This window comes from Aspergillus viridinutans, assembly GCF_018404265.1.
Source record: "Aspergillus viridinutans IFM 47045 DNA, scaffold_4, whole genome shotgun sequence".
Lineage (NCBI taxonomy): Eukaryota > Fungi > Ascomycota > Eurotiomycetes > Eurotiales > Aspergillaceae > Aspergillus > Aspergillus viridinutans.
The window spans coordinates 1665481-1689201 of record NW_025091220.1 but is presented as its reverse complement, the minus strand read 5'-3'; the positions used below and the strand labels follow the sequence as shown (position 1 = coordinate 1689201).

Sequence of the window (23721 nt, the reverse complement as noted above, 5' to 3'; positions counted from 1 at the left end):
AGGTACCCATCGTTGTCTTGGAGTCTGCTCTAAATTTGTAGAAGATGGAAGGCTTTTGATACTTATTGGAGAGATGATTGCGAGTCTGGCCTATTAATAACCTCGTCGATTCGTTGATTAACATAGACTCGTATTCATAACTCATACCTAATGATAAAGCTAATGATTCATCCTTCACATGCATCATAAAACATGATCAGCCCAGAGTCACCGTGAATGGCTGGCCAATGCCCTCAAAGGACGTGATCTGGCCTTGGACATTCTTTGCATCGCCATAATAGTGGAAGCGATACGTTCCAGCCTGGAGCGGCTTTGGGTTGCCGACGTTGTAGTAGTCATCCTCGATCTGCCATTCGAGGGTCACCTCACTGTATCCCAGGACAGTATTGGTCCGTGTCCAATGGTAGAGCAGGTTCCAGTCATTGTCAGTACGCACAACTTCCCACGTGCCTGAGGAAGAGTCCTGTCGCTCGACGGCTGCAAATGTAGATCCCTGACGCAGGTTGTTTCGCGGATTGGCTCCGACGAATGTCGTGTTGACGGTCTCGCCAGGCTTGTACGTGGTCTTGGTTACCGAGGTCACCACGTCACCAAATGATTTTCCAATGGGAGCATTGTCGTATACGACACCCGGGATGAAGCTCAGTGATTTGTCGGTGTTTATAGGCGGCTGCAAGCCGGTGGGCATCTCCGGTAAACTGGCAGGGTTGGGCGAATCGCCTAGATAAGGGAGGTAGCTCAGGGTCAGATTGATGTACGCGGCGAGCGTGTGCGGCCCGTAGAGCGTGGACGCGCCCTCGTAGCGTTGCCTGCTATACTCTTCCTCTGTCGCAACGTAATGAGCGTAGCTGTTTGAAGGAGCCCCCAACACGACCAAGGGACTGGCAATAGAGAGAACGTCTTTGGCTGACTTTGCAATGGCCTCTTTCCAACGCCGTCCAGACATGGTTGTAGCCTCACTCGTAGAGATGATGAGGAACAGCTGACCTACACGGAGGACCTGGATGTCCACAATATTCGGCTCCCACGCATACGGCTCCGTGTTGGCTCCCACGTCCAGGAGGATATCCTTGGGCGCCTGGCACGCCTTTTGTTCTGCCGATGGCTGATGAACAAAAGCCCGAGCGACATACCACAATGGGTTGGACTCTGCAGGTCCAGAGCTATTCTGGGTGAAATCAAACAGGCCAGGTCCGTCAGTCGTACCGGCGGCGAAAGAGAAGCCCAGTGCCGCCGAGCATGTCGTCAGCATACTAGAATCGAACGGCGACTGGAATGTGTAGCCAGCAAGATCGCGGTAAGCGTGAAAGGAGCGAACATTAGAGCTTCCAGTGATCCGAGTATTACTCGCATCCATCTGGCTATACAACTGCTTGGCCGCGGCGTACTGAAGTCGTCCGATCTCGAAGCAGCTCTTCGCACCGTTATCCTTTTCACGGAAGAAGGGCCCGCGACCATGGCAGTCCTCGGTCTTGCCACCACAGGTGCTGTCGCTGTAGCGACACATCTGCCCAGATCCATCTTCACACCATGCGCCCAGCACATTGGGGCTCGTATCGCCAACGTTGGATTGGGAGAATCCGGCTACGAAGTCGTCGGCGAAATTCGCATCGTCCTGGACACTCCGCTCAAAGAGCCAGGCGGCGGCGCCTTTGTTATCGCCTGTAGTGAGAGTGTTGTTGTTGTAGAGAGAGGTGCCGTGTACCGGGAAGAAGGTCAGGATGGCCGTGGTCTTGTTGTCCGACTCCCTGTCGAATCGCAAGAGGGTCATTGTTTTGTCTACGTTGGCCGAGTAGCGTGCTTTCTCGTCCTCCGGATTGGCGTCATATGAATAAGGGCTCCGGTTGATGTTTGCATTCTCGATATCGATGGAGCCGAAGCTCAAGCGACCGGGGGCCAAGCTTTCATGAGCGCGTTGGATGGAGAGGACAACGCCGTCAACGATAGCCTGATAGCTCTGCTTATCGAACCCCTTGCTAGGGATCTGCGGAAGTAGATAGTTGTTCCAGGCGCCAGGCCCTGAATGAGAGTGCGTCCCAGTCAATGCGACATTGCGCTCGCCGTAGCGCGCATAATCACCTCCCAGATTCGCGAGCGCCTGGAGGACACCATTCCGCACGGCAGTGTCACCTGTCACCGCATCGATGACGATGTAAATAAAGGTGTCGTCTGGTTGATTTGGATTTGCAAAGATGAAGGAGCGGGAATAAATTCTCTGTCGCAGGCCTGTGCCAATCTGATCCAGCATAGCATATCCGCTGAGGGCTACCTCCACCACCGGGCTATCACCATAGAGTCAGCGGGATGTCCATCCATAAGCAAAATATAATTATCAGTACCCAGTGATGTCTGCCTTTCCAGCCCCCAGCAGAAAAACGCTATCATCAGAGACCGTATCTGCCGCCCTGTGCTCCCATCGCGATCCCTTGTCAACAAAGCTGAAGCTGGGCGGTGAATTGTAGGTCTGCACAATAGACAGCAGCTGCAACAGTACAAGAGCCGTCACAAGAGTCCCGGCCAATGCCACTCCCAGTCTGAAGTTCGCCATGTTTGCGGACGAAACTGTGCGGACAGTCCAAGCTCAGGTTACGCGGGTTGTGTTTGTGATGACATCAGAAAAGTAGGTTTCTGCTTCTTGCTTTTTTCCCGCGGGAGTCGCCGTCTTCTTATCAATCGAATCACATTGTTATTCTCCGAATGGCCAGGCTGATAGAGTTCAAGCAAAGGCCACATAGGAACAGGAAATGACCTCGTATCAACAGGAATGCAGCAGAGGGTAGCATCGCTTGTTGCCGTCGTCACACTGCCATCCCGTCGCTGCTATACTTGATTGGGTACCTGGTCGTTCATTCCCCGCTTCCTTCAAAAAAGGTACCATGAGAGCTGCAGAAGACGGCATTTGTTGGTGGTGATGGTGATGCAATGGTATTGTGATGAGTGTTTATCAGTGGGTCGTTGTTTATGGTTGATGGAAAATCATATGGGGCCTTGTGGAGGTTTGTCACGATGGTTCGTCAGACGGAGATACTTCCATTTCAGGCTATCAGTAATTCCGTATGCATCCTGAGTTTTTAGGCTTCTAGGCTTGTTCTTTTAGTTCTCTAGAGATATTGCATACTTCTTTAGGGGCCAAGCTCCCAACCAGATCGCATGTGATGCTATATCAGGGCCATTATCAATGAAGAAAGTGAGCAGTATGCACTCGCGCTTGCTTGTGTATCTCCCCGGCAAACTTCAAATCGACCTCTGCTATGCTACAGCAAGGGATCTCATAGCAAGATGCCCTGCTTCTCAGGCACCCAAGCGTCCAAGCAGCCTTACCCTTTTAGGCAGTCCACCATGCAACAGATGGGCCCGCGTTATCTTCTCCAGTCAACCAACCGGGGTCGGTAGTGCAGCGGCAGAACGCCTGCAGAAGCTGTAGATTCACATATCTGAATCACAACTTCTGCGCGTCAGTAGTCTGCACTCCTGCACCCCGGTTCGAGTCCGCCTCTGCTCGTTTCTCCTGTCAATTATTTCAACGAAACGAGTATGAGGCGGGTTAGACAACAGTCCCTCTTCGTCTCCACCCATTTACTACTGTGAAGATGCGAGAGGGAGACTGGGCGGGTTGGGGAGCAGTCAATGCGACTGCGTCCCAAGCCGTTTTGCTTCTCGGAGTTCATTTCCCTGATTTTTTCTTCTGGTGCATTGCATCTAGCTCTCTTTTCTTCAAATCTGTTGACAACGGTGCCCTCGCGGTCCTTAACCCCAGGTCATAGCAGTCACGACCTGACTGGAACTCCGATCACTTTACTGTCTTGTAACTTGTTGAACCATCCGCGGGACGTTGTGAATGTTGTTAGCTCTCGAAGCACCATATAGCCAGCAAGTATCCATAGTCTAGCTAGCACAAAGCTGACCGTGATCAACAACGTAGTAGTAAATATTGCGGGGTATGATCGTGGACCGCGGCGAGACAACCATCGCGATGACTCGAATATCGGTTGGTTGCGCTCAGAACCAACTCAGACAACGAAGCACGTTGGCAACTTCCCCATATCACCTCATCCAAGCTGACATTCGGCCTATCCTCTGAGAGCGAGGTGCTTTCATTGGTGGTTTTCAATAACCAAGAATGACAAGCCTTGGATCGTCACATCCTGGGTATCTTAGTTATTGCAGTTATGCACTGGATGTCCTGCTGACTTGGCTTAATATAACTTTCAGAGATAGGCACACAACATGATGTCATTCAATCTGACCTGCAGATACTACCATGCCGTGCAGAACGAAGATAGTTGTTTCAGCCACCGTGCATAGTTGACATTGATTTCGACCTTGCAGAGTGAGAACCGATCAATATTATGCCTCGATCTCGGACGGACTTCCGGTCTTCATAGCAGATACTGATTTGCAAAACAGGTAACATGGCCACTGATATTTTCACTCCGTCAGAGAGGTAACTGAGCTCTCCAAGGTATCCTTCACCTACGACGAGATGTTGGGAAACGCTCGGGCCGTGGAAAAGAAACCCGCTGACTAAGTATGTCCTCCCCGCCAAGACAACAGCGAAAATGACGGCTTCCGTGTTTCGTTGCAGGTGATTGAGAGGACTCCTCAGGATAATCTCACCAGGCATTCTTCAACACAAAACTGAGACCTTAATCGCTGTCGAATTCATTTGCCAACAAAATGCCAGTCATTAACGAATCTCACGACTCCCTCCCTTGTAAGTCTTCCCAGTCTGCCACACGTCTTTCCGGCCACAACTCCTGACCTTCTGACCAGACATCGACGCTGAGCCATCCGCTCAAGCACGCGCAGCTGCGCAGCAACTCGTCGCAGCGGAAATACCCCCCGACCATGCCTCGACTCTTCATCCCGCCATCCCCGAGCTCCCAGAACCGCGATTCTCCCCTCTTATACAGCAGGAGATTGACCGCAAGGCCGCCGGGTTGCCCTTGACCGGCGGAATTGACCTATCACGCTACGAGGCACCGGAGCCGCCTGCGCGCTCGACAGACGGAGAAGCCCCTGAACTAGATGCATGGCGCCGCACCCTGCAGAGAGCATACACCGCCAGCTCGCATCTCTCCATGCGACACGAGAATCTGGCGCTCCTGGAGGAGTACGGCAAGAACGCGTGGCTAATTGGCAACTCCCAGCTGGAGGATATTCTCCGGGGTCTGGAGAAGGAGTTGGCCGAGACCAAAGAGGCGGCGGAGGCGGTGAACAAGCAGAGGAAGCTTGCCCAGGAGGCCAGCCAGGGCGAGATGGTGAGCCTGGAGGAGACTTGGAAGCGGGGCGTCAGTGCCATCCTTGACGTGGAACTGGCCTCGGAGGGATTGCGATTGCAGATTCTGGAGCAGAGACGTCGGCTTGCTCAGCAGCAGGCGCGGTAGTGATCGACCCGCACAAATGATACTGTGCAGCAAGTGGGTTTCCACTGGGTCACTCTGTTTATGACTGAATTGGAGGGGGTACAATAAAACGACTGCGGAGGCAGGGCTTCTCCGTCCAACGTGCCTCCTTACTATGGCCGGTTTCGCGTTCAGAAAACACCTTCAGTCGCTTTGCATCGGCTCACAAGGCGAACACACCAAGGCCGCATAGTGGCCCACAGAAAAGTCCTGGCAGGCACCATCTCGTGCCGGAATCGAGCGGTGGAAAACCGCCGCCACTTGGTTGCGATCAAGAATGTCGGGTTGATTGGCACTGCTTAAAGCATTTACGGCAGGAGTGATGCAACTCCTTGAACGCTACCAATGTTGCAAATTCTGTGACAATCCAGCGAGTTGTGGGTACTATCTAGATGAGGCTCAATGGAAAGACAGCCTGAGGAATCGGTCATCTAGTGGAGACTGAAAACATCTCCACTTTGGCTTTCCTGGAATACAGCGAGGTCTAGACAGCATCTTGATGGCAATGGCAATTCATGTAAATGTCCGTCGAGATAAGGTCATGATGTGCTATTCGAGAATTGCAACAACTTAGAAGTAGCCAGCACGTAAGCAATGCAAAGCAGATTATACCACATCAAGTATTTTCCCACGAGAATTTCATTGACCCAGATCAGATACTACACGGTCACAACTTCTTCGAAGGAACCACCAGATTCACATCCACCCCTCCCTCAGAAACACTAACCACCCCCTTCCCGCCAACCGCAACCGCAGCAACGGTCTCCGCGCCAGCACTCCGATTCCACTCCAGCACCTGCTTGCACATCCCCTCCAGCGTCGTAATGGGCGCAACGTAGCCCAGCCCCCCGTCGGCGGGAGCTTTGCGCGCACGCGAGTCGTCCGCGAAAGTATGCACGTCCGAGATGGCGAACAGAGCGGGCTGGAGCGGCGCCAGATCGCCCGTGATCCTGGGCAGGAGACGGGGCAGGTAGAGGTGCTGGAGGAGGGCGTACCATTCCAGCAGATACGAGAGAAGCAAGAGGGGGACGGGCGCGACGCGCGGGAACCGGATGGGGGTCTTGGTGAGGGTGGTCATGAGGAGGTAGAGGTCGCTGAAGGCGACGGCGGGGTTTGGGTCTGTGACGGTGAAGGCCTGGCCGCCGATGTTGGGGAGTTGGGCTGGGGATGCCGTGTGCTCGAGCAGGCGCTGCTCGTAGAGGAGGTGGGCGATGGAGACGTTTTCGGCGTTGACGAAGCTTTGAATGACGGGGTAGGTCCAGCTGTTGACGGAGTTAGGCTTGTAGTCTTCCTTGAGGGGATGGAGGAAACGTACCTTGGAGCTCCGCCCTTGAGCAGATACATTCCTGTGATGGTGGTGTCGCCGACGCCGTAGATGCCGTTGGCGGGTCGGATGCAGCCCGTGCGGAAGTTGGATTCGAGGCTGTCGGCGGCGCGGACGATGCGCTCGGCCTCGGCTTTGGACACGGCGTAGTTGCCGAAGAACTGGTCGTGCTCTTTGGGCACCTCTGTCGCATCACTGAGGATTTGGACGACGCCCTTGGGCCACTTGGTCCAGGGCGCGATCCAGAACGATGGACGGCGGAGAAGCACGGATCCGGACGAGGTCGAGATGAAACAACTTGCGCCGTATTGCTTTGCCGCGGTCAGGACGTTCCTGGTTCCCTCAACGTTGACTCTGCTGCAGAATTGGAGAAAGGTCTTGAGTCGCTCTCCAGGTCTGATCACGGCGGCATTGTGGAAGACGGTCAATGGAAGGCTGGCGACCTGTTGCAGCCACGGTTGCGCGAATGCAGCCTGAACGGCCTTTGCATCGGTGATATCGATCTTGACGAAGGCCACTCCCTGGTCGAGGATCTGCTGACGGGGCGACTGGAGATCCAGAATGCGAACCGCAGTTGGGTCCTCGCCGCGCGCAAGAAGATGGGTTACAATCCAATTTCCAACAAGTCCTGAGGTCCATTAGCAGTTGCCTTGGATCAATTGGTCGGGTTGACATACCTGATCCGCCCACAACAATGTATCGTCTATGTTGCTTTGGAGGAAGGCACTTGCTCACATCTACCGGGGATTCAATTGCCTTTCGATAAGCTTCCTTGATTTCCTCCACGGTCCAGCGGTGAGGAGATAGTAGACGAGCTTCCTCCGGAACTTGAGTCATTGCTCGGTTGACATGGTAGAGGTACAGGGCGACCAGGGCCGCAATACAAGCAGCGAGAAGAATGGACGACATTTGGCAGGTCGGCAAGCTCAAGCGAACGGATTCGTCTGGTTTGAAACAGAGTGTACAGCAGTATCACCCTGACTGAAGCAGTTCGTCTGACAACCGATATGAAACAAATTGAAGTAGTAGATCTCAAAATCCATCAACCACATGCTGAGACGTTCAGAGCCCCAGGGAGCGAAGCACAGGTGAGAAATGTGTTGCTGAGGTTGAAATCATCTTTCAAGGCCACCGAAGCGAGCTGGGTCGAGACTCTTAGTCGCTTCGGTTAGACGAGCGACAAGCATCTGGTCCACATGATCCATGTTTAGGAGCTGACTGGATCTTGTCCTTTTCATCGTGATATCATTAACAAAAACTAGTTGTGATGAAGGCAGAAGAGGCCAAATATGCTTCAGTCAATCAATCTGAGCAGAATACAATGCTCTTGGACAATTCTATTGTCGGGTGTCAATTGCTTTTTGCAACAAATAGTGAGTGGGGACTGCAGATTCCGCTCCACGTGCTCAAGTGCAACATAGTACATACAGTACAGCAGTACTGTAGGTAGTACGACAGTACGCTGCCCCTGAACATTACAAGTTGAAGAAATTCCATGTCTATGATTCTGATGTCGTGCTGCAATCTCTATAATATTTAAAGCATGCCTTGGCGTGTCTGTGAGTTTCTTGATCAGGTATAAATTAGATGCCTGCCTAAAGTACCTACCAGATACCCCTCAGTGATAGAAAGTATAAATACAGGTATCTTTAGGTACCTTACCATAGAAGAGCGGTGTTTCAAACAGGAGCAATGCTGATTGGCTGAACTTTGTGGGGAAATGGATTGCTTAGAGTTTTTTTGCTCCATTTTTGATGTTACGGTATCTTACACTGTATCATGAACGTGGTGATTGTTGATGATGCCAAAGCCTTCTTTCTATACAATGTACTAGTGCAGGTTCTCATTCAGTGGTGCTGAACTGCTGATTATTTAAGAGAGAGAGAGAGTATTTCTGTCTATAAATTCTTCTTAGTACTCTGTGAAGGGAACAGACAGCTCTGTAGCACCCTTGAGCTATAAGTACCAAGTAAAGTGACTGACCATCATGCTAAAAACATGTACTGTATAGATATCCCAAGGCGCAAACTGGTTTGATTTACTTCGTAGAGCAGTTGATGACCATCTGAGATTAAGAATCATACCCAACGGTGCATATACTGATGCCTTATTGCCTTTGCTACGCCAAGTCATGGTGGACGTCTCCTTTTATCGGCAAACCGGCAACGCGGCAAACCGGCTAGCATTTCTAAGTGGACAGAGTGAACGGGAAACGAGTCCTCTCAGCGGAGAAAGGCTGAGTACTGTAGTAAAGTCACATCTTTCCAGACTCTGTGTCTCCAACTCAATATGGAGTATCTATCTACTGTACAGTCTGTACTATGGATTGGGACGGTGGAGCGTATTCTGGAATCCGGATATCTGGGGTCATTGATAACCTTCTTTCGATCACGGCGGACTGTGTAATTGAAGTATCCAATCTGGACTCTAGAAAGTCGATAACTAACTCTGCTATCGCGGAATTCATTCCGAGCCCAATCTTGCACCATACTGCCACTTGGACGATGATCAATCACTTTCTTGGCTACCAGTCTCGTGGGCATCTTGACTCTTTTATGACTAGACTACCTACATGGGTTTCGACCATGCGGGGCGGGGGGGCGACAACTAAGTTGTTGCCGACATTACCAACCGAAACTATAACGTCCAAGCACTTTTGGCCTCGGTCTCTAACTGTGTCGGTCCAACAAGTAGCAAGCAGATAGCCTAGTATCTAGATAGCCCTTGAGGTTGAACGCCGCAGATGTCGATATCTCTATTCTTCACTCCCAACTATCTAATCAGAATCATCCAGTATATCTCTAAATCTAAACTCGTCCTAGAACAAGCCAACTCGGTAGTCTACCGTTCGATATATCCATCGTCTTGAGTCATTTCAGAGTCTAGTCCTCTTCTTCTTCTAGTCTGCATGTCGGTTTCTACCTGAGGCCCCACCGGCCCTTTTCCCCTACCACTCATCGTTTCTGTCGCTTCACACCTGCGAAATTATAATGTCCATCATTCCTCTTTAATTGCTCTGCCTCGAATTCTGTCTCGCTTTCCTGTCTGTTTTTAGGTCGAGTCGCGTATCATAGCTACATATTGCTTCATTCGCTCTGCATATAGACCTCAACACCTTCTGCTCCATTCCAGCAAACGTTGAATATTCGCATATATACCCACGAAGATCATACTTGCATTGCGCAGAATGAGTGATTGAAACTATATAACCAAAAGAATCAATATTGGCGACTGTACGGCAAACCAACTCCCGCACGCCCCGTATATCGCCTTGGTCCCACTCCCAACCGAGACGCAGACTCAACAAACAGGACCAGTCGATCCCATCTCAATTCAGGCAGATGAAATGTCGCAACCTAAGAAATTGCTCGAGCACAGCCAGGAAGAAGCCTTGCCGGCAGATGTAGAGTCCATCGGCGAGTCAACCACCTCCGACGACACAATCGACCAATTGGAAGCGCTGCGGACACTGAACACACGAGCATCGCGACTGTCAGAGCCGTCTCTGACAAGAAAAGTGACTTCGATCGGTACCACTGGCACCACGGATCCCAACTTCGAGGTTGACTATGAGGGTGACGACGATCAAGCGAACCCGAAGAATTGGTCGTTCCGATACAAGGCCATGGCTGTGGCGTTCTTGTCCTTTAACACATTGATTGTGTGAGTGTCGGCTCGTCATTTTGGCTGAGAAGCAACTGACTCACCTATTTCCAGGGTCCTCTACTCGACTTCCTACACCTCTGGCGTAGCAACTATCGCGTCCGAGTTCCACACGTCAGAGACCATCGTCACTCTGGGCTTGACCTTCTACCTTCTTGGTCTAGCCATCGGGTCGATGTTCATGGCTCCGATGAGCGAGATCTACGGCCGCAAACCGGTCTCGATCGGCTGTCTGTTTGTATTCACCGTCCTGGTTATCCCCTGTGCGCTCAGCAAGTCCGTCGAGGTACTCATCATCGTCCGCTTCATTGGCGCCTTCTTCGGCAGTGTCATGATCTCTAGTGCTCCCGGTATGGTTGCCGACCTGGTGCAAGACGACAGGCGAGCTCTGGCCATGTCTATCTGGAGTATTGGTCCTGTGAACGGCCCAGGTTCGTTGTTGCCCGCCTGCTGGACAACTGCACCTCAGAGCTGACTAGAACACTAGTGCTGGGTCCGATCATTGGCGGTTTCGTGACGCAGTATCTGGGCTGGAGGTGGATGGACTGGATTGCCCTCATACTGTCCGGTGTTGCGCTGGGCCTCTCGTGCGTCATGAGAGAAACCTATAGCCCTGTCATCTTGCAGAACAAGGCGGCCACACTCCGCAAAGAAACGGGTGAATCACGCTGGTGGAGTCGCTACGACCAGAAGATGAGTCTGGGAGAGCTCTTGAAGCTGAACCTGGGCCGTCCGTTTGTCATGGCGGTCACCGAACCCATTTGGTGAGCTTGACCCTGCACACTAGGACTTGTTCCACATCTGACATTGGCAGTATCTTCTGGAACATTTACATCGCCATCGTGTACGGCATTCTCTACCTCTGTTTCACCGCTTATCCGATCGTCTTCCGTCAGATCCGCGGCTGGTCCCTGGGCCTCTCCGGACTTGCCTTTTGCGGAATCGGCATTGGCTGCCTCATCACCATCGCCTGCGAACCGCTGATCCGCCGGTTGATCAACAGCCACAAAATCGACCCGGAAACGGGCAAGGTGTCCCCCGAAGCCATGGTGTCCATCGTCTGCATCTCGGCCGTCCTCATCCCCGCCGGCGAGCTCTGGTTCGCCTGGACCTGCGCCCCGGCGTCCATCCACTGGGTCGTCCCCATCCTTGCAGGCGTCCTCTTCGGCGCCGGCAACACCGGCGTCTTCATCTATGCATCCAACTACCTCGCGCAGAGTTACGGGGTGTACGCCGCGTCGGCCATGGCGGGTAACTCTGTCATTCGGAGTATCCTGGGCGGCGTGTTGCCCTTGGTGGGCTCGTATATGTACGCAGGGATCGGGCCCAACTGGTCGGGGACGCTGCTAGGATTGCTCGAAGTGGCCATTATCCCGATTCCGTTTGTTTTCTACAAGTATGGGTATAAAATCCGCCGGAAGAGCGCGCTGATTATGCGCATGCAAATGGATCAGATGCGGTTGGAAGGGAAGCGGAAACGCCTGGTTCAGCGCGTTGAACCCAGCGCGGCAGCGGAGCAGGTGAAGATGGAAGTTTAGTCTTCTCAACACAATGTCTTGGAAAAGTGATTTACCCATGCATAGAGGCGGCATATTTCATTCAGCATAGCAGGTAACCTAAATATGACTTATGTTTAATGATACCAACCACAACGAATCAAAACCAAACAAGACTCACCGACAGTCGACTTCAATCTGGCCTCAAAATCCTCCGCTCGACCTCCAACGCTTCCCTCAGAACTCTTTCATACTCGCCCAGTTCAACCACACCTGCTGAGAAAACCATCACGGCCTCCACATACACTGGACTCGACATCCTCGGCTTGCGGAGGATATCATGATCATTGCAGTCCGAGCCCCAGCTCCTCACATAACCCACGACATTGACCCAAGCCCCGACACGCAGTTCCTCCGCCGTCACAGCTTCCAGAACCGCGTTGACATCGACGGCCACAGAGGCGGGTTCTGGTCCTGCGTTGGAGGAAAATCTACGGCGGGGATAGTCGTGTTCTAGGATTAGGTGACCCGAAGGGATGTGATAGGTTCTCACGCTGTAAGCGTATCAGCTAAATTACGGAGTGCAGTCGACATGCTAATGTCGTAGAGAAGACTATAGGCAAATGTATAGTGAGACGCACCAACCGAGAAAGCGAACTTTGGAGCCTGTCGGGAGAGAAGGGAGGTCGGAGAGAAAGGCTCGGGTGGAGGGGAGAGGGCCGTTCATCCCTCGGCGATCCTACAGCCAGTTCATTCTCACTAGGGTATGATCTGAGGATGAATTTAAAACAAGTGTCGATTCCGATCATGAAGGGGATCTCATCTGTAGAGATACCACGTGACGGCCCACCTCCGATAGGCTTAGCGCGTATGTCATGGGATCTTCCGCCGTGACGAGGGGAATCATCTCGCCCTCTGCTCTCTGCCTAGATATCAATTACGCATGCTTGTTATTGTCTGTTGGTTGCAACCAGGCAACGGCCATTTTAGTTCATTTGTATCTTCCATTACTAGATAACCCTATCGCGGAGTCTATATCTACATCTCTGACACCCACTCCTTTCGGTCAATCCAATAAACCCCTCCTCTATCTGGCCGTTGTCTGCCTCCACCGCCTTCGACCGCTTTCCAGACATATCAAGGCCAACGATAAGCCTCGACGAAGGTCTATCTCGCATAGACTTTACCATACCGAATTATAAAGAATTGAACAATACTTTCTTAGTCATAATGTGGTCCTGGTTCGGCGGTGCTGCCGCTCAGAAGCGCAAGGATGCGCCCAAGAACGCGATCCTCCTGCTGCGAGAGCAGCTGGACATGCTGCAGAAGAGAGAAAAGCACCTGGAGCATCTGATGGAGGAACAAGAGGCAGTCGCTCGAAAGAACGTCTCGACAAATAAGAATGGTGCGTGTTGCCTTGGGGTTTTGTTCTTATCAGGGAACACAAGATTGACTGTCTGCCACAGCTGCCAAAGCCGCTCTGCGAAGGAAAAAGGTCCACGAGAAGAACCTCGAACAGACAACCGCGCAGATCGCCCAGCTCGAACAGCAGATCTACTCGATCGAAGCGGCGAATATCAACCAGGAGACGCTGAACGCAATGAAGGCGGCCGGTGCTGCCATGACACAGATCCATGGTTCGATGACGATCGACAAGGTCGACGAGACGATGTATGTATTTTTTGCCGTAGACATCGGGCAGGCAGATGCTGATTGAATAGGGATCAACTCCGGGAACAACACCAACTCAGCGAGGAAATCGCACAGGTCATCACGAACAACCCTCTGGGCGAGCAGCCCGACGAGACCGAACTGGAGGCGGAACTCGAGGGTCTCGAACAGGAGGTCATGGACGAGCGCATGCTCAAGACCGGGTCGGTGCCCGTCGCCGATCTCAACCGGTTACCTGCCGCCGGCAACAGAGAGCGTAAGCACCCACCAGTCGACTTTTCACGGGCCCAGCTAACCATGCAATACTATTAGTCGAAGCCAAAACAAAGCAGGCGGAAGAGGAAGACGAGGAGGCAGAACTGGAGAAGCTGCGCGCGGAGATGGCCATGAGCTGAACCCGAGCACTTCATCTGTCTCCCCACCGTCTTTCCCTCCTCACATCCTCTTAGCAGTCATGCATATACCTGAATGGACTGGAGTTTGCGTTTACTCTCTCCCCCCGCTTCCGTTGCTTTTCCTTTCCAGTTATCCAGTCGGCGTAAATCGGTTTGCTTTGAGCTACGCGACTTTTCTCTGTCATATTACGTCCCCACCCGCTGGCTGAACGAAGTCTTATGTCCTTTTGATTAGCATCTCATTTGTCTACCCGATCGGGATTGAATCTGTTCTAGTACGCCGTTAGGTAATGGTCTCGCGCATAGATACAATACACTCTGCAGCTGCATTTCAAGGAAATGAGTCTACGAGGCCAATATATATCCGATCCGATATCAGAAGGAATAGAATTTCTATCTGATAAGTGATCGATCACACCCAGACCCTACCGCTATAAAAGTAAAAAAGATAGATTAGGCATTTAACACACGTAAAATAAAAGAAAAAGCACCTTTTGTTCTCCTTTCCGTTGAAGAAATACAAACCCTGCCCATGCCAGATACGATTGCGACGTGATAACATAGAGAAGATGAGGACGAGGATGAGGATAATGACCAGAAGTGCAGCAAGAATGGGAAGAAAGGAAGACTACGGAAACCAGGCATAGCTCTTCAGCGGCGTCGTGCGTTGCCCGTCTATCGCTTCGCTGCGCCATTTCGACTTCCATTCCCACTCGCGGGCGGCCGCTTCGACGAGCGCCTCCTTGCACTCTGGTGGCAGCTCCGCGAGGATCTCTGGGCCGACGAATTCCGGGTGCAGGGAGTCGGCGGTGCTGATGAGGCCGTTGCTGCCGAGATCGTGCACGTCGCCGTCCGGGCCGGGGATGCCCATGTTGGAGTACGGGGGCGTTTCCAAGACGGTGTCGTGGATTGCGAACCGGCGGGAGAGCGCGGGCGGAATCGTGGAGAAGGTGGCTTGGGGCTCGGTGTCTGTCTCTTCGGTGGTATGGTCGGCTGGTGGTTCGGCCTCGTCCGTTCCGTTCGTCAGGCTCAACGTGGATAGTCCCTTGGCGAGTCTGGCGGTGACCCGCGGGTCCGGGGGAGGGACATGCTCCCAGCGGGCGTGCGATGGCTGCATGATCTTAGGATAGTGGATAGCATTGGTGTGGATGTCGTAGACACCTTCCAGATTCGCGCGGCGCGCGTGGAGGATCAGTGAGTTGAAGGAACTAGTAAAAAGCATTAGTGATTCACCTAAACAAACAGACGGAAGATGGGGGGGTTACATACCTGGCCTCCCGAGCATGCTCAAGCATCCAGTTATCGCCAGTCACAGTCACCTTGCGCTTTTTCGAGTCGATTGCCTTGCCGGTGGGTAGCGGAAGAGACGGGGCGTTGGTGTGGTAGACGCTGCTGGCTCCGTGCCACGCCACGTACTGGTTCTTGTTGTACGGCTCGCCGGGGGGAGGTAGCTTGTCTTCTGGGACTGCAAGCTCGCCTTCGACATCTCCACGCTCCCTCGCGGCCTGGACGTTGTAGTCATCGATGATTTTTCGCCCACCGACAATGATCTTGGCACCGAATTCACGAAACACCGACCGAGCCGTCACGACACCGATGGCACGCCCCTTATACGAGTGAGGAATGACCTCTCGCTCGATGAGATCGCGTTTGGCCTCATCGTCGATGATGATCTTGTACAGCAGTTTGTGTTTCTGGAAGAACAGATACGAATCCCTGAATCCAATGCAGCGTGCCGGTTCCGTCGACAACATGTAAAGCCGATCTCCGCGGTTGAGGATGGTAAACGTCCGAACACGGTATTCTCGGCCGTCCTTGAGCACGCCGTTCTTGTCGACCTTGGTCTCGCCCTCTGGGTCGGGCGGAAGCGCCACCTCGTCGTCGATGACATCCATCATGTTCCCTTCCTTGTCGATCGGTACCTGCGTGACATGCGATGGGCCCCGGTTGCGCGCCCATCTTCCACCACTAGCCGCAGGACGACCGCGTCGTCGCTTCGCTGGTGTGCCTGAATGCGCTGGCGGCGGCGCACTGCCGTCCGGCGCATCCCAGTCTGGAGGACGATTCTTGGGCGGACGACCAGGACGACGTTTCCGCGGAATCGCTGAGATACGGCCGAGGCTTTGCGTGGGTGTGTCTGCTTGCGACACAGGGTTTAATTCCTGAGCGGTGGTTTCTGGAGCGGGTGTTGCTGGTTCAGGTGGTTTCTCTTCCTCCTGGGGTTGTTCTTCTGGTTGAGGTTCGACGTCGGACTCTTTTTCTGAGGGCTCGCCGGGTTCCTCAGCCGGTGAAGATTCGCGTGACGGGGGCGCGTCTGCCATTTCTTCGTCTGATGCGTCGGGGAGCGGCGGCGGTACATTTTCTACAATCGACTGGTTAGTACCTAGATTCGCGCGGTAATTGTTTTTTGAGCAGAAGAACAAGGGGATGAAGACAATAAAGAACAGGCAAGCATACTCATTGATTTGGCAGCTGCCTGCGCAGCTGCTCTCAATTTCCTCGCCATTGTAGCTCAAGCGATGATGTCCAATGCAGTGAAGCTTGAGATGGTCCGATGCTGGCAACGGACGGATCTATCCCCATGGACAGCCTCACTACTGGGATCCATTGCGCTATACGGATCTTTTTTCTTCCGAACAGCGCGCCGCGCGTTGGATGCCTCAGGCAGGAATTGCGATTACCACGTGCGATCCAATAGCATGAAGCCCTAAGCCCTAGCCTGCTTGGCATTACTCGGGAGATTAACTACTATTATTAAATTAATAATAATACCGCTCGGAATCGTCCTTCCCGATGATGTCATTCACCGAGATAACCGTTCGTCCTGTGTTGCCTAAGGCAAGCCTGTCGAATCTATACCCGGATCTCGTCGATCCCTCTCGTAGCTTATGTTGACAGCTTACCAGGCGTACCCTGACGCATCGTAATTGGTATCCAGATTGCTGCACTCTTGCTTAAACAAAAGATGATGTCCTGGGACTTTCTTTGCATCAACCATCTTCGCCACTGAAAACAGCTGAGAGAGGTTATCATTCTCCTCAACATCGAATAATCAACTGTCAGTGACTGGCCAATGATTCGTGGGTATTATCGGAGCTCTGCATGCCGCAGATCCCTTACACGACAGAACTGCGGCTTGCAGATGACCTGCCTCTTGGCCGAGTACAAGTAGATAGTCCTCATGCACGATCCTCCTTGCCGAGGGAGGGAGCTTCCTTTGGCGATTTTCTCAACGAGGCAATTATTGGCAGGTAACATTCCGTGAGGGGTCTGGCCTAAACCATTCTTAGGATTTCTTTTCCTGCGAGTTGTGGTAGGTGGCTGCGTCCATGCATAGACGGGAATGAGGGATACATGCCACGGAGTATAGGGAGGGGGAGTTCGATCGGAATCTATCGCCATGTACCAGTGCTTGAGTGTCAAGGTGCATACAGCCCAGGAATGTTTTGATAATACAAAAGTACTGATCAATAGCAAGCTCAAGCTTGAGCACGATATGAGCGGCTGATCTCTCGTCAAACCAGATATCTCAATGGCACATGAAGCGGGCAGCTGCTCCGGCATGGTGTAACAGCTTGGGAGTGTAGCTTTATATCTACTGAAGACTGAACAGCTGCCCTGAACAGATGATGGGTAGATGTAAGGGAACCATTGCCTTGGGTGGCCCAAAGTGAAATATCAAGTTTTACTGTTTAACAGCCTATTTTAGTGTATGTTTTCTAGCTTATGTGAGGTGAGCTCTGTGCAGATGGTTTGCCAGTTGCCATGAGAAACAGTCTGCTGTTGAGTAACCACCCTCCACAGGGCTGCGTATGGTCTCAGAAGGCGGAAATCTCGAGCTTAGTCCTGTAGGAAGGTGAGAACAGGTTGGTTGTGTAACCGTCAGCCTGGCTGAGCTGAGATCAGCCAAATATTACTCAGTAATTAATACCAATGCGAGAGCTCATCCGATGGTTGAGAAAATAGCGGAGTGACTTGTTATCAAACCCCGCCATGATGGATCTACAGATGTCCACTTTGAAGGTATGAACGGATGACAATGCGAGTCCATCGAGTAACAAGACTGCACTCTGCACACTAGAATTGACCTTCATCGCAGTGACAACGACTGCTACTCCTCGGATATACCCCACATCGACTTGGTAAAGGAGGGGTTCGCGAGTGGCGGAGATGCAGGGCTAGAGTGTAGATATGCGTGAGGAAGAGGGGAAGGATTGATAAGGCACAATAATATCAACTGGAACTTGGAAACTTTCTTTTCCGAAGGCAGATTCAGGTACCTACCTGTACGGCCGAAAGGAAGGCTTCAAGGCACCTCTCCATCAGTGCCTTGAAATTTTGGAAGCTATGCATAGAACCAGTTCGGCGATGTCCGCGAACTTGCATCTATTATTGACATATCAGCCTGTCACCGACATATTTAATTCACGCCACTATCAGAAGGGTCAGGCTCCTGTGGCTGCTGACCCCAACCATATTTTTGATCGTATCATGGTATGGATCAGGTTAAGTCCAAGACTCTCCCGTCCTGTGGTTCGGTCAATTCAAAAGGCAGTCATTCGCTCATGCCAACTCCACTTGGGGAGGCCTCATTTTCCAGTACCCAAATATGATCTTCTCCTGATGTCTCTTGAGGCCGGTGAGGATTCCAAGTACCTGAATACCGACTGGCTACTGACTCCGGTAGAAGATCATCGTCAGATATTCATAACAATTTCCCTACTTAGATAGATAGATTATGGATGAGTTTCCATATGCTTATGATCTTCTAAGGGTTATGTTACCCATTTCACCAATGACATACACCATGTTTTGTAACAGGTAGGTAATGCTCCTATTTATTCTTGCCATCTCAACGATGACTACATAGCCCTCATGTATCTACAAGTATCTGTACCCCCTTACTGATTACCATCCATTTCCAGTGTTTATAATCTGCATCTGAATCAAGATCCCTCGTGCAGCCCGTCTCTCATACGGAGTAATTCCCCTTTCAGCCGCTGCAGGTGACTGATCCAAGTCCTTCACATTGGATGGCGACTTCAGCGTTTTCTGTTCCCACGCCACCCGTCAAATGGTGATACTATTGAAGAATAATAATTACTCATAATCATCCTCAGCCTCCGCCATTCTTTCTTACTACCAGGCTGTCTCGTAATCTCAAACAAGTCTCAAGTTGTCCGTGGTGGCCCATCTGGTGCTCTGAGTAATAATGTTCCTCGATATGATTCGAACACAGTGAAATAACTCAACCCACCAGGTCCCATACTTCTTGTCCCCGTTCCCAATCAATCAGAAGCCTTTCCGACCCTTTCCTCCTAAGAAGAAACCGAAGTCTCAAAACATGTCTCCTTTGACTATCTAAGCAATAATCCTTTTTTCTTACTTCTCTTCTTCGTCTTGCTCCTCTCCTCGATCTTATTCTTCACCAACTTTTCACGATTCCATCTCACCAAAGAAAAGAAAAGAACTAATAAACCTCATGCACCAACTGTAACCTGTTTGGTGCTCTCCGCTACCCGATCGGATCCATCCTCCTTCCCGCAAACTTCCTTAGCTCGTCATTGCCCAGCGACGTCGTCACAGCCTTTTTTTGTCGGCTCCGCTACACACAACCTCACTCCATCTAACTACCTCAGCCACGTTCTTTGCCTCCAACCCCACCATCTCGATTGAGTCGAGTCGAGTTGCATCAATCCTTCATACTTTCTGCTCGCTTTCGACAAACACCTCTGGACTCGAATGGAATCTCGATGATGGCTACTGCTCAGAGCGGAACAGATTTGCCTGGTGATGTGGATTTGGTAAAGCGGCCGGTATCGCGAAAGTGAGTAATATCTGCTTTATTTGTCTTGCTGTTGTCTCGTCTCCCCCGTATTTCGATTCGACCTGGGAAGGGAAGAATTAGCTGCTTCTAAATCTGGGATTTGAACAAGCAATATAACCCCCCTCGCCAAAAAAAAAAAAAAAAGAAAAAGAAAAAGAGGGAAAAAAGGCCCCGCAGAGTGATTTACCACATTGTTTCGTCGCACCCCATTTCTGTCGGCCTCAGGCTTGCTCATCCTTGGGACTTGTCGCAAGACTTATGAACAGCAACAGAATTTCCCGCCCGGCTGTTGCTAGTTGCGCCATCGTCACATGCTCTCTTAGTCCTGAAACTCGATGTTCTTTTGACAGCTTCTGGTGCGCGGCTTCTAACTCTCTATAGCAACCACCAGCAGGACGACGATAGCCAAGATACGATTGGTTCCAATCGGTCGACACCTTCTGGCATCGCAACCCCCAAGCCAGATCTCTCAGACAAACGCCAACCATCCATCATGCACACTTATTTCCAGGTTGGTCTTTCTTCTAGTGATGACAACCGCCCTTCCAATTCATGGTTTCCTTCTTCTGAGACTCTTGCTTCCACCAACGGTATCCAGCCGGGTGCACATGCCACAGATACACGGGATGGTCAAGGCTCTGGACATAATTCATCTTCTGCGGGATCGTTTGTCATGATGGAGCGCGACGAGGCTTCGGACATGAATGCCTCTTCGGATTGCCCAGACAAGAAATTTGATACGCAAGAAATCTCACCGGGGTCTCTGCCTCCTACGAATTTGCCCACTCCCCCTTATTCCTCCGCCTGTTCCCTTTTGCAGAAAGAGTCGGAGGAACCCGAACTGGCATCTTCGGCCCCCGAGAAGGGCATGGGTTCTTTTTTCTCTACTTTGAAGAGCTATCTCGCTCCGTCCACAACCACCACTCCACCTGAACCTCAAGCACGCCGTCATACTTCCCATCCAGTCTCTAGCATCTCCGACGACCCCGTCCTTGCCTCTCACTTCTCCAACCCTTCTCTTCCTGCTTCTGCAGATTCCGTCAGTCTGCCGGAAGCTCCCCTACTTGACCATGAGAAACCACATGTCTCCATGTCATCTGAGAACCTCGCGAAGCTAACTGGAAACGTGTCTGATCTTTCTCGTCCAAAGAACACACCTCCTCTCACCCCTCGCGCCATGTCCAACGAAGGGTCCGAAACTTCTAAGAACCCGCCTGTTACATCGTCATCATCATCATCGTCGCACCCTTCCTCGGTGCAGCCACAGTCCGACGAGATGGCTACGTCCGCCGACGAAATTGCGGGCAAACTCAACGATGCGTTTCCTTCCCCGTCAGAGACTCCGAAGGCGGAGCAACAACCTGGCCCCTCTGTCGGCCCCCTTAAGGGAAAACTCTACGTCAAGATTACCGAAGCCCGCGGTCTCAGACCAGGCTTTGATCCGTATGTGGTATGCGTGTTTGAGTGGAACGAGGTCATCTCCAAGAGTGCCCAGGATGAAGAAGAAGCGTCCATCGAGCGCCGAGAGAAGGAAAAAGAGAAGTCCGAGCGCGAGGCGGGGCGGCCGCTGGCGATTCCGATGAAGAGCCGCCAGAGCAGCAACAACAGCGCAATGGAGGGTCACGATTTCAGGGGGAAATCGCCCGTCACGGATCCGCATTGGAACCACGAGGCGACTTTGTAGGTTTCCTCGCCCGGTCGCTTGTATTACTTGCTAACCAGACCAGTGACGTTCTTGGAGAAGAGTCGGAGATTGATGTCTCGGTTTATGATCGCAACAACCAGGAAGCGTTCCTTGGCCACGTACGGCTGTCCCTGAACCTCAAGGAGGACCACAGCCGGTTGGAGGGCTGGTTCCCATTGTCGGCGCGCGGGGCTGGCGATTCTCAGATCTCCGGCGAGATCCACCTGGAGATGCTCTTTGAGAAGACGGAGAAGAAGCAGGTGGGCCCAAATGACTTTCAGATTCTGAAGCTCATCGGCAAGGGGACGTTTGGACAGGTGTATCAGGTCCTGAAGAAAGATACACATCGGATCTACGCCATGAAGGTTCTGTCGAAGAAGGTGATCATCCAGAAGAAAGAGGTCGCTCATACGTTAGGCGAACGCAATATCCTGGTTCGGACCGCCATGGCGGCTTCTCCCTTCATTGTTGGCCTCAAATTCTCCTTCCAAACGCCCACCGATCTGTATCTCGTGACGGATTACATGTCGGGGGGCGAACTGTTCTGGCACCTGCAAAAAGAAGGGCGTTTCCAGGAGGCACGGGCCAAGTTTTACATTGCTGAATTGATTCTAGCTCTCCAACACTTGCACGACCACGATATTGTTTATCGTGACCTGAAGCCCGAAAACATCCTCCTCGACGCCAATGGACATATCGCGCTGTGCGACTTTGGTCTGTCCAAAGCCAATCTCACGCAGAACGACACCACAAACACGTTCTGTGGAACCACCGAATATCTTGCTCCCGAGGTCTTGCTTGATGAGCAAGGGTACACGAAGATGGTCGACTTTTGGTCGCTTGGTGTCCTGGTCTTCGAGATGTGCTGCGGGTGGAGCCCGTTCTACGCGGAGGATACCCAGCAGATGTACAAGAACATCGCGTTCGGCAAGGTCCGCTTCCCTCGGGACGCACTCAGCACGGAGGGTAGGAATTTCGTCAAGGGCTTGCTGAACCGAAACCCCAAGCATCGTCTGGGAGCCAAGGGAGATGCGAAGGAACTGATGGCGCACCCGTTCTTCCATGACATCGACTGGGAGGCGCTCGCCCGCAAAGATGTCATCCCGCCCTTCAAGCCCAAGCTCAAGTCTGACACCGACACGTCCAACTTTGATCCCGAGTTCACCAACGCTCTTGACAACAGTGCCTCGCTGAATGATCGTGCCGCTGCGTTGGCTAATGGATTCATGCCCGCCTCGACGCCACTGTCGCCAGGAATGCAGGCCAACTTCAAAGGCTTTACCTTTGTCAATGAGAACTCGATCGATCACCACATGAAGCACGACCCGAGCGACCACATGGACGAGGATCCGGAGACGTGGCAGCGGGCACACCACCACGGCAGCTCCACCGACCAGCGCATGAGTGGCATCCACAAGAACAACGACGGCGGCGAGCCGGGCATCTTCAACGTTGATGATAATTTTGATATGTGATAACGTCCTCAAGATGCATGACACTGGAGTTTATTTGTTTTTTCTTTTCCCAACTTTTGCATATACTACCTTGTTTCCGTTTTGTACATGCCATCAATCCGTGGAGTGTTTCAAGACCTGGTGCTCCTTTTTGTTGACCCTATTACAAGTGATATGATCAAACTTTGGCTCCATCTACGACGACCTTGTGGACGAGACCTTGTGGGCGAGAATAATGATCTTTCGCCGTCGACCGGCTTTCATAAGCTTGATGGCCCAAGTGGCTTTGCTTTCTCCGTTTTTCCTTTATCTGTCAACTTTACGGACCATCCGGAATAGATGGGTTAGATATCCATATGAGCCAGACTACATTCTGCAAATGCGTTTTTCCTGGAGGTTGATTGGCTACTGCTTTGATCTTTTACGACAGAAACAGCGACGGAAATTCCACACATCCGTTTGGCTCGGTTGCTTCCTTTCTGAGGTCGCCCTGGAAGTGTTGCTGTCATGTGTTTGAGATTGCTCGGTTGAGATAGCCAGGTAGCTAAATGAATATGACCCAGCAATCGCTGGTGTTGAATGATCACTTTTATGTTTAGTAGGCTCGTGAGAGATAGAATGCAAGCAAATTGGCACCCTCCTAACGATCAAGCAAGGCAGTATCCGTCCTGATCAACGTCAAAGAGACTAGTACACTAAAGGTTGAGGAAAGCAATAGCTCGGATTTGGGACCGCTACGTATATACTGGGCAGGAGATTTCGTATTCCACTGCGGCCATCATGCGTCGTTAGACTCGGTGAA

At 51.9% G+C, this 23721-nt stretch overlaps 8 protein-coding genes across 8 annotated transcripts; 4 read left to right on the top strand and 4 right to left on the bottom strand.

Moving 5' to 3' along the window:
* Positions 1–196: 196 nt before the first annotated feature.
* On the bottom strand, positions 197–2548 carry Aspvir_006581 (neutral/alkaline ceramidase; the record flags this gene model as incomplete). Its single annotated transcript, XM_043269776.1, has 2 exons — positions 197–2282; positions 2340–2548. 2 exons carry the CDS (start codon positions 2546–2548, stop codon positions 197–199), a joined length of 2295 nt encoding a protein of 764 aa, XP_043125711.1.
* A 2129-nt stretch (positions 2549–4677) lies between these two features.
* On the top strand, positions 4678–5387 carry Aspvir_006580 (pre-mRNA-splicing factor SPF27 family protein; the record flags this gene model as incomplete). The annotated part of the gene is made up of 2 exons (XM_043269775.1): positions 4678–4714; positions 4774–5387. The coding sequence occupies 2 exons, from the start codon at positions 4678–4680 to the stop codon at positions 5385–5387; spliced, it is 651 nt and encodes a 216-aa protein (XP_043125710.1).
* A 685-nt stretch (positions 5388–6072) lies between these two features.
* On the bottom strand, positions 6073–7638 carry Aspvir_006579 (putative 3-beta hydroxysteroid dehydrogenase/isomerase family protein; the record flags this gene model as incomplete). The annotated part of the gene is made up of 3 exons (XM_043269774.1): positions 6073–6667; positions 6721–7357; positions 7407–7638. The coding sequence occupies 3 exons, from the start codon at positions 7636–7638 to the stop codon at positions 6073–6075; spliced, it is 1464 nt and encodes a 487-aa protein (XP_043125709.1).
* Positions 7639–10075: 2437 nt separating this feature from the next.
* Positions 10076–11930, top strand: Aspvir_006578 (MFS transporter; the record flags this gene model as incomplete). The annotated part of the gene is made up of 4 exons (XM_043269773.1): positions 10076–10392; positions 10447–10823; positions 10880–11156; positions 11207–11930. 4 exons carry the CDS (start codon positions 10076–10078, stop codon positions 11928–11930), a joined length of 1695 nt encoding a protein of 564 aa, XP_043125708.1.
* A 151-nt stretch (positions 11931–12081) lies between these two features.
* Positions 12082–12615, bottom strand: Aspvir_006577 (nuclear telomere cap complex subunit Ten1; the record flags this gene model as incomplete). Its single annotated transcript, XM_043269772.1, has 2 exons — positions 12082–12442; positions 12530–12615. 2 exons carry the CDS (start codon positions 12613–12615, stop codon positions 12082–12084), a joined length of 447 nt encoding a protein of 148 aa, XP_043125707.1.
* Positions 12616–13118: 503 nt separating this feature from the next.
* Aspvir_006576 (ESCRT-III subunit protein SNF7) lies at positions 13119–13954 on the top strand (the record flags this gene model as incomplete). The annotated part of the gene is made up of 4 exons (XM_043269771.1): positions 13119–13293; positions 13355–13559; positions 13610–13815; positions 13872–13954. The coding sequence occupies 4 exons, from the start codon at positions 13119–13121 to the stop codon at positions 13952–13954; spliced, it is 669 nt and encodes a 222-aa protein (XP_043125706.1).
* Positions 13955–14582: 628 nt separating this feature from the next.
* Aspvir_006575 (chromatin structure-remodeling complex subunit RSC7) lies at positions 14583–16460 on the bottom strand (the record flags this gene model as incomplete). Its single annotated transcript, XM_043269770.1, has 3 exons — positions 14583–15162; positions 15224–16316; positions 16412–16460. The coding sequence occupies 3 exons, from the start codon at positions 16458–16460 to the stop codon at positions 14583–14585; spliced, it is 1722 nt and encodes a 573-aa protein (XP_043125705.1).
* Positions 16461–19710: 3250 nt separating this feature from the next.
* Positions 19711–22940, top strand: schA (serine/threonine protein kinase SCH9; the record flags this gene model as incomplete). The annotated part of the gene is made up of 3 exons (XM_043269769.1): positions 19711–19781; positions 20163–21461; positions 21509–22940. The coding sequence occupies 3 exons, from the start codon at positions 19711–19713 to the stop codon at positions 22938–22940; spliced, it is 2802 nt and encodes a 933-aa protein (XP_043125704.1).
* Between the last annotated feature and the right edge of the window lie 781 nt (positions 22941–23721).